The sequence below is a fragment of the Mizuhopecten yessoensis genome, unplaced genomic scaffold (assembly GCF_002113885.1).
Source record: "Mizuhopecten yessoensis strain PY_sf001 unplaced genomic scaffold, ASM211388v2 scaffold9683, whole genome shotgun sequence".
NCBI classification, from domain to species: domain Eukaryota; kingdom Metazoa; phylum Mollusca; class Bivalvia; order Pectinida; family Pectinidae; genus Mizuhopecten; species Mizuhopecten yessoensis.
In genome coordinates, this window is record NW_018408170.1 from 413,288 (window position 1) to 427,542 (window position 14,255).

Here is a 14,255-nt window from a genome sequence, read left to right on the forward strand (position 1 = left end):
TCAGATTGGCATTAGACAGACGTATATTGTTACCCTGTTAGTATGTCAGATTGGCATTAGACAGACGTACATTGTTACCCTGTTAGTATGTCAGATTGGCATTAGACGGGCGTATATTGTTACACCCTGTGGTACCCTGTTAGTATATCAGATTGGCATTAGACGGGCGTTTATTGTTACCCTGTTAGTATATCAGATTGGCATTAGACAGACGTATATTGTTACCCCCTGTGGTACCGTTGTTAGTATGTCAGATTGGCATTAGACGGGCGTATACTGTTACACCCTGTGGTACCCTGTTAGCATATCAGATTGGCATTAGACGGGCGTAGATTGTTACACCCTGTGGTACCCTGCTAGTATATCAGATTGGCATTAGATAGACGTATATTGTTTCCCTGTTAGTATGTCAGATTGGCATTAGACGGGCGTATACTGTTACACCCTGTGGTACCCTGTTAGGATATCAGATTGGCATTAGACGGGCGTATATTGTTACACCCTGTGGTTCCGTTGTTAGTATGTCAGATTGGCATTAGACAGACGTATATTGTTTCCCTGTTAGTATGTCAGATTGGCATTAGACGGGCGTATATTGTTACACCCTGTGGTACCCTTGTTACACCCTGTTGTACCCTTGTTGACTTTTTTGTTTCCAGTGTTCCTTGGCCCGACGACTTCCTGAAGATCAGATGGAAAGTGGAACATTCCTGGACTTCGTTCAACATATTCTTACGCCAAAGTGAAATCTGCATTATCTCCATCAAACTGACCATTGAATTTCAAACTTGCTGTACTCCTGTCAAAATGACCAGTCAAGTTTGAAGCACAGCATCCCCTATCAACTGACCAGGGAATTTCAAACTTGCTGTACTCCTGTCAAAATGACCAGTCAAGTTTGAAGCACAGCATCCCCTATCAACTGACCAGGGAATTTCAAACTTGCTGTAATCCTGTCAAAATGAACAGTCAAGTTTGAAGCACAGCATCCCCTATCAACTGACCAGGGAATGTTGAGTCACATTGTCCCTATGTCAAAATGACCCATTTTGTCCTGACTCCAGTAAGGCCACGGTGATGGGCTACATGGCTTCCAAGAACACATGTACATTAGCCTGCAATCTCCAGACAGTATAAATCTCGTCCTTAATAGTTGTGAAAGATGCTACTGACTTAATGAAGAACCTCTACATGCAGCGAAGTCATCACTTCTGCAGAAAATATTCCACACGTTTTTATTTGAGAGTTAATTTTATGATATTATTTCTAAAGCATTTATTTGTCAAACTTGTGTTTCTCTCCTGAGACTTCACGTTTCTGGACCATCAGGTAGAGGTTGGAGATCTTTGCAAAAAACTGTGTAAGAATATTCTTAAGGATATATTTTTCGATTAACTGAATAATTTTGTATGGTAAATTGAAGTTAGAAAGATTCTAGAAACACTGCCTGTTCTGATTTTGTTGAAGTTGTCAACCCAGATGAAAATCTGATAATTGGAAGGTTTGGTATAGGTTTTAAAGTTCGTAATAACAAAGTCAACTGTATATGTTGATAATGGCACAAGAGTACGAGTTTTCCTCCGATGTTAACATTCATGGCAAAACGTATCCTTCTTTAGTTACAAAAAACTATTTGAAAGATGCCAGAGGTTTTATTCCATTTTACCTTAGATGATGTTTATTTCGAGAGAAAACATCTATTTCCAGATACATGTACTTGTATTTCTACAGAAGTAATGCAAATGAAATGTATCTATATTGATATAACCTGTATATCTTGAGATGTCAAAATTGTTTCCTGTGGTTTTCTATATGAAATAGATCCTAAGCAGGTGATGTCTCAGTATGACCTTTCCTGCGAAAGTCAACATTTCTCCGGGTTTGGGTGGATGGGGAGTGATTATTCCCTCGTTGTTAGGTGAGAGGGGAGTTTGATTAGGTATGGAGTGAACATTCCCCGGTTGTTGGGTGAGTGGGCAGTTTGATGGGGTAAGGAGTGAACATTCTTCTGTTGTTGGGTGAGAGGGGAGTTTGATGGGGTATGGAGTGAAAACATTTCTCCAGGTTTGGGTAGGTGGGTAGTGAGTAATCTTCCAGTGTTGGCATATACAGTTTTCTCAGTCTGTGTATAATTATACCCCCTTGAAAGTTAATGATGCAATATCTTGATAACAAAGTTTTGTAGTTGTTGCTGTACACACATCTATCAATAGATTTTCATGTATATATCAGTCTGTGTATAAAATTGCATTTACAAATGTTGGCAGCTCGGAAAATTGTTGTGAGTCAAATTCATCATAACTTTCAATAAATACATACATGTAACAGTATAAAAAATGTTGCCCTCCTAATTATTAGATGTTGGTTTGTCATTAGTTCTGTTGTCCATCCCTTAAAAGTTCAAATTTACAACTGTTTTGAAAAATGTTTAAAAATATAAAAAAGATTATACTTTCATAAATGATACAAAAAAAATATTTAGAGGCAGTTTTATTTTATCCTGTCAGATAAGATCTTTGGACCTGTTGTGATCGGCTTTTTGTCTGTCGTCACGTGTTCACCTGTAATTAATTAACATTTCAGACACTACTTAACAGATCTAGACAAAATTTTACGGGAAGGATCCATGGCCAAAGACAAATCAAAATAGTGTTCCAAGGTTGTAGTACGCATGTATTTCCATTTCTGGTACATTTTATGTTATAGAGAATCTACCAATGCACTGTCTAAAGACTTAACTGCAGAGCTGCCAGCTCTTACAATTCAGGCGTAATCATTATGATTTCAGGGTCTAAAATAAAGTCCGTTTTTCATCATTGTAATCATAAATCAAAATCGCACAATAAATGCTTTTCATCAGGGTCTAAATCCACTGGAACAAAGCTTTGAGTTGAATGAGAACGCTCCGTTCGTAGAAGTAAAAATGGTGGAAAAGTTTTGATGTGCCTATTTGGAAGACATTTCCTCCAAAAGAATGGAAATTGTTAGTCCAGATGTGTAAACAGGAGTATTTTAAAGGAGAACCCAGACCTTGTTGAGTTTGTAAAAGGAAAAATGTACGCACCGTGTATGAGTTCATTATTTTTCATCATGGTGATGGAAAATGATGTGACAAATCATTTGAAAACAATGTCCTAAACGAAAAGGCCGCAAATCGGTTGTTGGATCTCCAACGATGGCTAAATGTTTGGTGCCCTGAGTACTGATTACAACTGAATCTCGAAGGTTGGCAGTTCTGTAATATCATGTGTACGGTAAGATCCAACATTGCATGATTTATATATAGCATTTGTGATTATGTTAAAATTTCAATATAAGTTATAAAACATATACATGTATACAGTGCAAATCTTGCAACCTTCATACCTGATGAACTGAACTAAATACAAAACCTGTTGTTATATATGCTGATGTACTAGCAATAATGTCCACGGTGTGATCACCTCTAGTCTGATCTTTGCCCCCGTTTCTGGAGTTGTTTTGTCCCAAAGAGCGCGCTGTTCAATGTGAAGGCTATTGCAATCTCTCAAGGGAGAGGCAGCAATAACATTCGTTCTACTCGACGGAACATAATAAAAAACTCAGTGAAAGGGATAATAACATCACACTTGCAGGCAAAGACAAAATGGCAAAAACTCTGAAATCAAGAACAACTACAGGAATATTGCCTTTGGGAATGTTTTGGGGAAAAAATAGTTTTCAATTTAATCAACAATCGTCCAAATCTACTAGATAGAAGTTGTATATTACTTGGTATTTAGCATACATAAGGGGTGAGAGATTAATATCATTAAGCAGAAACAATAAACAACTCGGCCCTTGTCTGAGAACATTTGTTGTTATGGAGTTGGAAGTAGGGGGAGGGGTATTACAATTCCCACTGTTGCCTTATATTCTATGCAAGTAAATAATAGTTGTGATGTATATAACATGTATGTGTAAGGTCTGTGTATGATGTTGTACAGGTCATATAATAATTCATGGTTAACATTTTATTTCGATTTCATTTTTTTAAAAGCAATTTGTGAAATATTTCGATATATTCAAGTCGCAATAATTGTCGAGAATGTTGGGTAAATTTAAGATTATGAGGCTCATGTAAACATCTGTAAGTTGTATTGTTTTGTTGGGTGTTTTTTTTATCACAAAATGATGTTTCATTTCCGCACTCATTATAAAACGTCATATTTTGAAAACACCCTCAGTGTAGTCATTGTACCATGTTCTACACATTTTACCTGTGATTGGTGTTATAGATATCTGCATGATTAAATCATTGGGGGGGGGGGGGGGGGGGATATTCAGAACCAATACTAGTATACAAGTTAATGGAATAAGTTTCGCTTATGCAAGATTTAGACTCAGGGGCAGAGTGCTATTAGCCAATCAGAAAATCAGAAAAGGTTCCATAGCACTCTGTTACTTGACTTTCAGCCCTGAATGCAACCAAGAACTGGTGGTATAGTGTTGTTAATCTGACATCAATCAAGTAGCTAAATTACTGTTCACAATAGATATTTAGGCTACCATCAAGTTTGATAATATATATTATTCCCATTTTGTGTGACCATTTACGAAATATTTGTTTAGGTCCCTTTTTACAGATGTTTTCCATTAAATTTAGTTGTTGTAAAGTTCAAAATTTGAATATATTAAATATTGAAATAGTGTTAAATCACTCATTTGTGTGGGGTTTTAAATTTCGTTGATTTCGTGGGTACCCTTCATCCACAAGTTCATGAATACTTCCACAAAGTTTGATATAAAGCGTTTATCCGTATGAGTGGGTACTCGTTATCAAAAAAATCATAGATCCACAAAGTAATTACAAGTTAGATATAAAGCGTTTATCCGTATGAGTGGGGACTCGTTATCAAAAAATTCATAGGTCCACAAAGTCATTACAAGTTAGATATAAAGCTTTTATCTGTATGAGTGGGTACTCGTTATCAAAAAAATCATAGATCCACAAAGTAATTACAAGTTAGATATAAAGCGTTTATCCGTATGAGTGGGGACTCGTTATCAAAAAATTCATAGGTCCACAAAGTAATTACAAGTTAGATATAAAGCTTTTATCCGTATGAGTGGGTTCTCGTAATCCACAAATTCATAGGTCCACAAAGTAATTACAAGTTAGATATAAAGCTTTTATCCGTATGAGTGGGTACTCGTTATCAAAAAATTCAAAGGTCCACAAAGTAATTACAAGATTAACATAAAGCTATTCTCTGTATGAGTTGGTACTTGTAATCCATGAATTCATGTACCAACAAAATGGTGTTTTTCCAGGAAACCACGAAACTTGAGCCCCACAGTGTTGTACGCTATAGTGGCCAGGTAAACCATACCGAGTGTTGTACACTATATATTAGCGGCAAAAAACAACAATCAAGGGTGTTTTAGTTTATATTTTAATGCTTTGTATTATGTGTCTCTGTTAAGCATGATTACAATCACACACTTATGCTCATTCTGCACCTATGACCTCTCGTCTCATACATCTCACAGGATGACCTCTCACCTTTCGTCTCATACATCTCACAGGATGACCTCTCACCTTTCGTCTCATACATCTCACAGGATGACCTCTCACCTTTCGTCTTATGTACATCTCGTTACATTCTCATCTCCTGTGTTGACATCGTCATGTATTATGCAATAAATAGATGAATATCACTATCAACTCCTTGTCTTTTATTTTTCTGTTTCCTACAATCGTGGCCGCCACCTTGAAGCCATCGATCCTCTCGTAACGTAGACACTGGTGAAGCCATGGAGCCCGGTTGACGCCAGGTTGTACTGATGTTGAACAGTTATGTGATTTTTCTCTGCATAAACCCACACAAATCAAGCAACTAGGAGATCTTACACCGACGTAAAAAATCTTTCTCCCTTCTTACATTAACATGGAATGACCTTACATCTCGGACCAATTCCATACACATCCTTCATACATTCCTCAGACATTCCTCACATAACTTGTCTATTACTGCACACAACTCTTTACTCTCAACTCCATTCTAAAAGCGTCTGCACTTGATAATGTTATAAAACATTTTACTCTAGCATTCTGCTCAAGTTGAATGTCTTAACTTTCGGTAAAGCACAGACTATCAGAGTTCTTCATGCTTTGGACCGGTAAATTCTTCGTGGGAAATTCGGCCATCCTTGTCTTTATCTTCCACTGTGAAGATGTTGTTGAGGACTTTAAGGTTTTGAACATTGGCCAGGTCCATCGGCACTCCCTGCATCTGAGACTGACGAGCAAGGTACATGGCCAGCTGTTGGATGAAAAAACAATGTTTTGTTTAAACATTCCTAAGTGTTTTATCTACTTTTTTTCCACAAAATGAGTCTTTACCTACTGTAAAAGTGTGGGTTTTTTTTGCAGTGTTGAATTGCTCTCACTTCTATTGCCATTAAGAAAATTTCCACATCATGATGGGTTTTAGAGAGACTGCACGAACATTTCAACACTACAAAAAATTTATATACCACTTTATCACAACCTTGTTAATTGGTCATCTCAAAGCGATTCACAAGTTATTATCCATGGTTATAGGGCCTTTGCAACCAGCCAATATCTTTCTCAACTCCCTGTGGGAGCATACAGCTGGTGCTGCCATTTCGGCGCTCACAGCTAGCATTCTACAATTCTAGCACTGCCTAACCACGTACTCATTTACAGCTGAGTAGACTGGAACAAGCGGAGTAAATTATTGGGTTTTTTATACCACTAGACTACCGTGCGTTTTTTTTTTGTTTTTTTTTAGAAATTCAGCAAGTGAATTTGAAAACGTGAGTCCTCGGGTAAATAATAAATACTGCCCGATTCTTTTATCTGAAAGTAATCTTTTGATCTGTTAGGTGATATAGTAATGTAACGTGTTTCAGTGGTGACAATTCTAGTCTTTTATAATTAACTAGCTGGATGTTCTTTTAAAACACTGAACCAGTGAATGAAGTCCAGGGTTTTGACTTCCAGCAAAGGTACATGCAAAATGTTGCTTTTGAACTGTTGTACAGTTAAAAATAAAGTTCATACAGAACAGGTCTCTCTTTTATTAAAAAAAACAATTTGAAATCATATTAATGAGTCATAATACCTCTCGCTTTTCTCACCAGACAGAGCCTACTGTTTGTAAGAGATGACAAAGATATTTATTTTGTTTTTTTCACACCTTGATTGATCCTATGAGATACATTATTTTGTTGAGCTTTGAAAGTGGCAATAGGATTTAATTTTTGAACAATATTTTTCACAACATCTATATCTCAAAAAAAATATTTCAGACGGGATTTAACACTGTTTACACCATGACATATATATTCAGTTTTTGGCAGTTTTGAATTCTATTAAATACCTAAAGAAACCAAGCAAATTATTCTTTCAACTAATCTTTGAAGCTTTTCCAATGTTGGCAAATTTTCACTAAATTTTATGAAGAGTTGCTTTCCTTCATTGTTAATCTCCCAAGAAGTTGTGTTTTGTTAATTTATTAAAAAACTACTTTATTTACTTTAATTTTTCTGTATATGTTTCACCTTAAATAAGACAATATCATAAAAAATGTTTGATATTTGGAAAGTAATGAAAAGAAGTTCTTAGTGATTTATGTTCAAGCAGGGAAATATGCAAGCAAATATTGGAAAAGTAAAAAAAAAAATGTTTGGTGAAAAATTCTGCTATGTTGAATGTCCTGAAATCCTCTCCGAATGTCATATCATTTTTTCTATGGTGTCCGTTTGAGCTTACCTCATCTCTCGTCAGTAGGTTGTCGCTGTCAATGTCGATCATCTTGAAGACATTTGGTGGTTGAGGTCCATCATGCACTTGGATGAGGTCAATGTCAAATATCAGATCGGTGTTTGGCGGAATCAGCTCACCTAGAAAACAGAGTAATGGTAAATGTGCATTAAGCAGAGAAATGACATTATCAACACCTCACACTGAATGACATTAGTGTTCTAAACTTTGATTTTTTTTTCTTTAAGATAAAGTGCTTGTATTATCTCGAAGCGAATATTTTTTCAAGAAAAGTTTTTTTGATTTCATGAGATATTTATTCACTTGTCATCATCCTGTAGCGATGGAATACATAATAAAGGCTGATAGAACTAACCAAGGGACATAACTCATCATCATCTGAACTTTAACATGTATATTGAAGAGTAACAAAGGGACATAACTCATCATCATCTGAACTTTAACATGTATAATGAAGAGTAACAAAGGGACTTATCTCATCTGAACCTCATCATGTATAATGAAGAGTTACAAAGGGTCATAATTCATCTGAACCTCAACATGTACAATAAATAGTAACAAAGGGCCATGACTCGTCTGAACAAATATAGAGTAGTAACAAATGGCCATGACTCGTCTGAACAAATATAGAGTAGTCACAAAGGGCCATGACTCGTCTGAACAAATATAGAGTAGTCACAAAGGGCCATGACTCGTCTGAACAAATATAGAGTAGCAACAAAGGGCCATGACTCGTCTGAACAAATATAGAGTAGTAACAAAGGGCCATGACTCGTCTGAACAAATATAGGGTAGTAACAAAGAAACAAAATTCACTTCAGCCCTGTTTGGTTTATAATCATATTAGCATATTGCATTAACAAAGGGACATAACTCACCTGAACCCTGCTCTCCGTACGCTAGTGAGGCGGGGACTGTAAGCTTACGCTTTTCTCCCATACACATGTCCAGTAGTCCTCTTTCCCAGCCCTGAATAACCTGACCTATTCCGAGTTGGAACTGGAAAGGATTGGCCCCAGGTCGCTCGATACTGTGGACAAAACAATTGACGTTCGGTAAATAAAAAAAACTAGGTTACAAAAAAGAAATCAGAAATGAAAATTATAGATTGATCATTTAGTGAAAATGCTTCAGTAAGTGTAATTGTTTAACTCCTGTCTGTTACAGTCGGATAGATCTATATAACAACACAGGTTTTCCTCATTTTTTTCCGATTTATGGAAGTTACATAGGGGTGAAAGGGTTAATGAATAATTACTGAAAATGCTCTCCACATACAGTTATATGTTACTGACATTTTCTGACCATAATTAAATAGATAAGGTCAAATGTCAAAATTGACAATGACTCGGAATTAATATTGCTTAGCACTGTCGTGTTGATAACCACATAGGATACATTTATAACATTTATAACAGGCACTAGACTTTGATCCTGACTCCGATTTGGCTTATTTCAGATTTAGCTAGAGTTGGACTCGGCTAGAGTTGGATTTATATTTATGTTCAAAATTTAAAAAAAGACAGAAATGTATCAATACATTTCCTCTCCTAACAGATAAATCTTAAGATTTTAAGAAAATAATCCTGTAAAATGTAAACAACAACACAAGTCTGTTGTTTTATTGACAGGAATCCTGTAAATATAAACAACCATATTAGTGTTGGCTGGATAGAGAGACAACTAGATTAGTGGTGGCTGGATAGAGAGACAACTAGATTAGTGGTGGTTGGATAGAGAGACAACTAGATTAGTGGTGGTTGGATAGAGAGACAACCAGATTAGTGGTTGCTGGATAGAGGGACAACTAGATTAGTGGTTGCTGGATAGAGAGACAACTAGATTGGTGCTGGCTGGATAGAGAGACAACTAGATTAGTGGTTGCTGGATAGAGAGACAACCAGATTAGTGGTTGCTGGATAGAGAGACAACTAGATTGGTGCTGGCTGGATAGAGAGACAACCAGATTGGTGCTGGCGTGATAGTAGGACAACTGTTTGAGTAAGGAACCCAGAGTGTATCTTTAATGACTTCATATAGTATGTGTTCGGCAATACCTGTGTCCTTCTTATTAGTAAATATTATACATTCAAGCTAATTATGAGGAGATCATCACTGGGAGGCCGTGCCCAAAAGATTTGTCTGTCGAACGTCTCAAAACAAAACAAGATAAGAATCAAGAGTTTAAGATTTTAAAAAGAAATATGATAAAACAATTATAAAAAAATATATTTTGATGCGATAACGAGGGAATATTGAAAAAATGGTGTAACCAAGGACGTGTTTCACTTCAGATTTACTGAGGACCAATAGTAGGGGATAACAGATAAGACTTCTGTAAAATTTTCTAAAAGAAACGTCAAGCTAACAATGCCCAGCACGATTATTTCCGTCTGTGATTGTCAGGTAATTAATGTCAGTACGGAGAGTGGATCTGACGAGATTGACATTTCATCCACTGTGCTTGTATACCGCCGGTATTGTCGTGTGTCGATTAAAAACATACACTAACACCAATCTTATTGTACATATATATTTCACAATCACAATAAATTATGTTAAAACTAAACAGATCTCGAACAAAATATACCACATTGTCTCAAGTTGCACACAGGTCAAAGTTGAAACGGAAGTTTAAAAAAGAAGAAACGAAAGCCACAATGAACCAGAAGGTTTATCGTTTCCTGCACCATCCGTGGCGCCCTTGCAATCGGGAACTGTCGGCACTCTCCGTAATCGAGAAAGACTCGGAAAGTGCCGACGGTCTCCTGTTGGATGTCATATGACGTGATTAGCTGGCCTGAAACGTGTAAAATTACTCCGAACACCTCAATTTAGGACCGAATGATCAGGTCCCTGTGAACTGAAAGTGTTGAATTTGTAAGTGGGTTCATCATTTAACCACGGACTTAGATCACAGGGATTTCTAATATAAATCCGTGATTTAACTAAGCCAGTTGCGACTGGGTTTTTTCATGATTTGATTCTTCATTTTACTTCGTAAAAAATCGACCAGAACGTCGTCCGTGAGACAGTCCATTTAATCACGTGGGTCCTTAAGGGTCCGCTTTAAATGGGCATGTTTCATTGTAAAATTACCTGTGAAGTATTGTTCCTACCTATACTCAAACTGGACGGCAATATCTGCGAATAAATGTTTCCTTGGTTTTAACACCGGCGAAAAGTGCATACTTGTGTACAGCGCGTGCTCGTTGAAGAAATATACAGCAATAAATGTAGCGTATGTACTTCAGTTTTCATGTTACTCTTCATGTACCTGCCAGATATATATATATATATATATATATATATATATACAAACGTCTCGAAGAAAACCATCTTATTCCACACACAATGACTCGGGGCAAATCATTGCTAGAGGGCGCCTTCTGGCGACAAATGATAGATTGTTGTTTCTTATCTTTCATCGGAAAGATATGGAACGGTGGACATAATCTGTTATATATTGAAAGCATGGCTTTAACATGGAACAACAGGGGGCAGAAGTCCGAAATAATGCCTATCTCGTTGCAAAAAAAAATATATAAAAGGGGCGTCCCGCCCCGTCAATATTTTTAGATGAGAGTCATTTTAGACTAAGGGGTGGGGCAAATTGAAATATGACTCCAGTCAGGACCCAAAAGCTGTCGAATTCTAAGCAACAGCCACTTCCCACTCCGACCCCTTTTGCAGCCAGGATCATGGAAGGATTAGGTAAAATGGTAAAACAAAATCTCTACCCCCCCCCCCACCCCCTTTATCCTTGTTTACAATAAACTGTTAATGCCCGCTATTTCCAAAGGGTGTTTTTTGCACAAATCTTCATTATACATGACATAGTATAACGCTCGTTACGGAAGGAGGATTCGGGTCCCTGCGTCTCCTCCCTTAAATCCCAACCCGTTAAAACAAATCTAAGAAAGGGGAGCAAGGATGAGACACACGTTAGTCAATCATATTATTGTGAGATACCGTACAACCAATTTAACAATGCGCCTGGCCCATGCGGTACAAGACGTACACATTTCTCTGTAACCTTGGTGTCAAGCATTATCGGGCGACATTGTATCTGATGACGTAACATCTTAACGCACTTTGTTCGTATTAACTTAGATCTATTAGGTATTGGTGTTTTACTTTTAGTTGTTTTTTTTTTTTTTAATTTCAAATATTAAACGATAGTATTTGTAACAATTTTATTTAGGATCAATTTGAAGTTTGATAAAGAACTTTGGTACGCATTTCCGGTTACGTGCGTTTTGAAACGAGCCAATAGAACGCAGAAGGACGAAAATAAAATTAACGAAAATAACAATTTACTTTATATTGCCGTCTTCGGTTATTTTCATAATCACCGGCGCTTGGATTGTTGTGCTGTCCTACCATTTTACAGATATATAAATAAGCATATTCGTAATCCAAGTTCTAACAATCGGGAACCGTCGGCACTTTTCGTAAACAAGACGGAAGGTTCCGACGGTTCCCGATTCCGTTCTCCGTGAACACATGTTCTCTATTTATTTCGAAGATAACATATAAGATGCTATATTTTTTCCCAAGACAAAGAAATGACAAAAGAAAAATACACCTGGGATATTACAATATGATACTTAACGTGGAACTGACAACCTGATCACGATCTGCTATATCTATTGACGAAATTATTAAATTCTGAAAGTTTCATATCGTATCCGAAATATTTATATTTTTGATTACAGGGCTTTCAAGGCGTTTGATTAAAGAAAAGTTAAATATTTGATCATCTTTTCTATATTCTAGAATCTAAGGATAAGAAATATCACATAGATTCCGATAATTTAGCTTTTGAGATTATTCTTGTTTCGTGTGCATGATACGGTATCTTCACAATTTAGATACGTTGTAAAAATTATTTGCTTTTTTCATCTATTTTTCATTCTATAACAAAAAAATCAACCTTTAATGTTGATTAAAAAATAAAAAGGGGAAAAAGCCCTATTTCGATAAAGACGTTGAACATTCGACTTACCTGGAATCGAACTTGGTACCGTTAGGGAAGAATCCTTCATAATGGAGTACTAGAATGTCGTGCTTGGCTGCTTTTCTCGTGCATTTATCTGAATCTCTCGTCACAAGCACGTGCACATCCGGTACGTCACCCTTAACGTTCATGTCACTAGCAGTAACCATGGCAACTAAAGCCATAGTCCCTACCACACAAAGAATCATTTTCTTACACAATATTGATTTAGCCATATTTTTTTTTGAAAGTTATTACCGTTACACTACAGAAGATATAATTCCGATAGCTTTACTTCCCAAAGTCGTATCGTCTGTTCTAGGCTGTCTTATCTCTGGGACTTTCCGTTCGATCTGTTGTTTTCCCAGGACTCTTCCAAAATCGTAACGGACCGGTCCTATATCTGCCGTCCCAGGACACGTGGCATGCGTACAGGTATACACGTCCAGTCTATACGGAAGTTGACGGCCGATCTGTCAAACCACTGGCACGTAATGACTTATGGGGCCTCCACATCACTTCTAACGATCTCTGTTGCGCCCTGGGGCACTGCGATTAATACCGACTTACGTCCCCTTTCTTTAGCCGTTGACAGGTGTGGCATTTCATACCCAGAGATTATTGTCTTTGATAAGAACTTTGGTACTTTGTTAATGCCTAGCGATAAGATTGTGATGAAAGGTGAAAGGATTTCCCACGTGGTCTTAGAGAACACTCACTTCCGGTTATACTTTCCTTGGGCGTTACATTTGTACCACGGTAGCCGTTACTTAATTTTGTAGGAATTGGATACACGTATTTGAGCGTTAATTTAACATATTATTTACGTCACCAATATCCTTAAAATTCTATCAAGATTATGGAGTTTTATTTTTACTGTTCATATATTTTAACGTTTGGTTGAACGTCGTTACAATACTTTATGATCTGTGTTATAGTTTTTAAAATGCTTTCAAGCGTGAAAAAAATAACCTCGTATTCTCTACACTGTAGGAATTGCTTCCTTGCCATAAATGCCAATTTTCATTACATTGTAATTCCTATACGGTTGGACCCAGTGTTATATGGGATGTTACCGTTTGTATTACTTCTTTGAACCAATATAAACATGTAATATAATAAAAAAGCGATATACGATGATATACCATCCATATACACCATAATAGTACAGTACAATGATATGAAAAACACTATAATATTATACATATATTCATACAGCATATTATATTGAAATATATTATTAGTTTGGTTTAATTTTGTTTAACGTCCTATTAACAGCTAAGGTCATGTAAGGACGTGCCTCTATGTGTGTAGTGTATGCGTGCTTGCGTGTGTGTATGCAGGAGACAGGGTATGTTGGTGTGCTCGCCTCCTTGTGATAGCACGAATCTGATGCCGACTTTATAGTGCTACATATATTATTATCGAATACAACACGAAAAGTAAGAAAGTATCCCCCTTTCATTATAATATTGTACGTTAAAC

General features: G+C 36.7%; 2 protein-coding genes across 3 annotated transcripts in view; one reads left to right on the forward strand and one right to left on the reverse strand.

The window, feature by feature from the left end:
• The window catches only part of LOC110458638 (MPN domain-containing protein-like), a 33,928-nt gene extending 29,810 nt beyond the window's left edge, over nucleotides 1-4,118 (forward strand). The window contains exon 15 of the mRNA XM_021510426.1: nucleotides 660-4,118. Within this exon, the coding sequence (XP_021366101.1) occupies nucleotides 660-746 (87 nt within the window). The 3' untranslated portion in view covers nucleotides 747-4,118. The remainder of the gene's footprint in view (nucleotides 1-659) is intronic.
• A 990-nt stretch (nucleotides 4,119-5,108) lies between these two features.
• On the reverse strand, nucleotides 5,109-13,321 carry LOC110458637 (FK506-binding protein 2-like). 2 transcript variants are annotated; one of them, XR_002463813.1, is made up of 5 exons: nucleotides 12,780-13,321; nucleotides 8,650-8,801; nucleotides 7,760-7,890; nucleotides 5,525-6,284; nucleotides 5,109-5,488 (listed from the first exon to the last, which is right to left on the reverse strand). XR_002463813.1 is itself a non-coding variant. In XM_021510425.1 (4 exons), the coding sequence occupies exons 1-4, from the start codon at nucleotides 13,004-13,006 to the stop codon at nucleotides 6,117-6,119; spliced, it is 678 nt and encodes a 225-aa protein (XP_021366100.1). In that variant the 5' UTR covers nucleotides 13,007-13,321; the 3' UTR covers nucleotides 5,109-6,116. The 2 variants fall into 2 exon arrangements, 1 of the variants encoding a protein (XP_021366100.1); XM_021510425.1 differs by having other exon boundaries at nucleotides 5,109-6,284.
• Nucleotides 13,322-14,255: the final 934 nt, after the last annotated feature.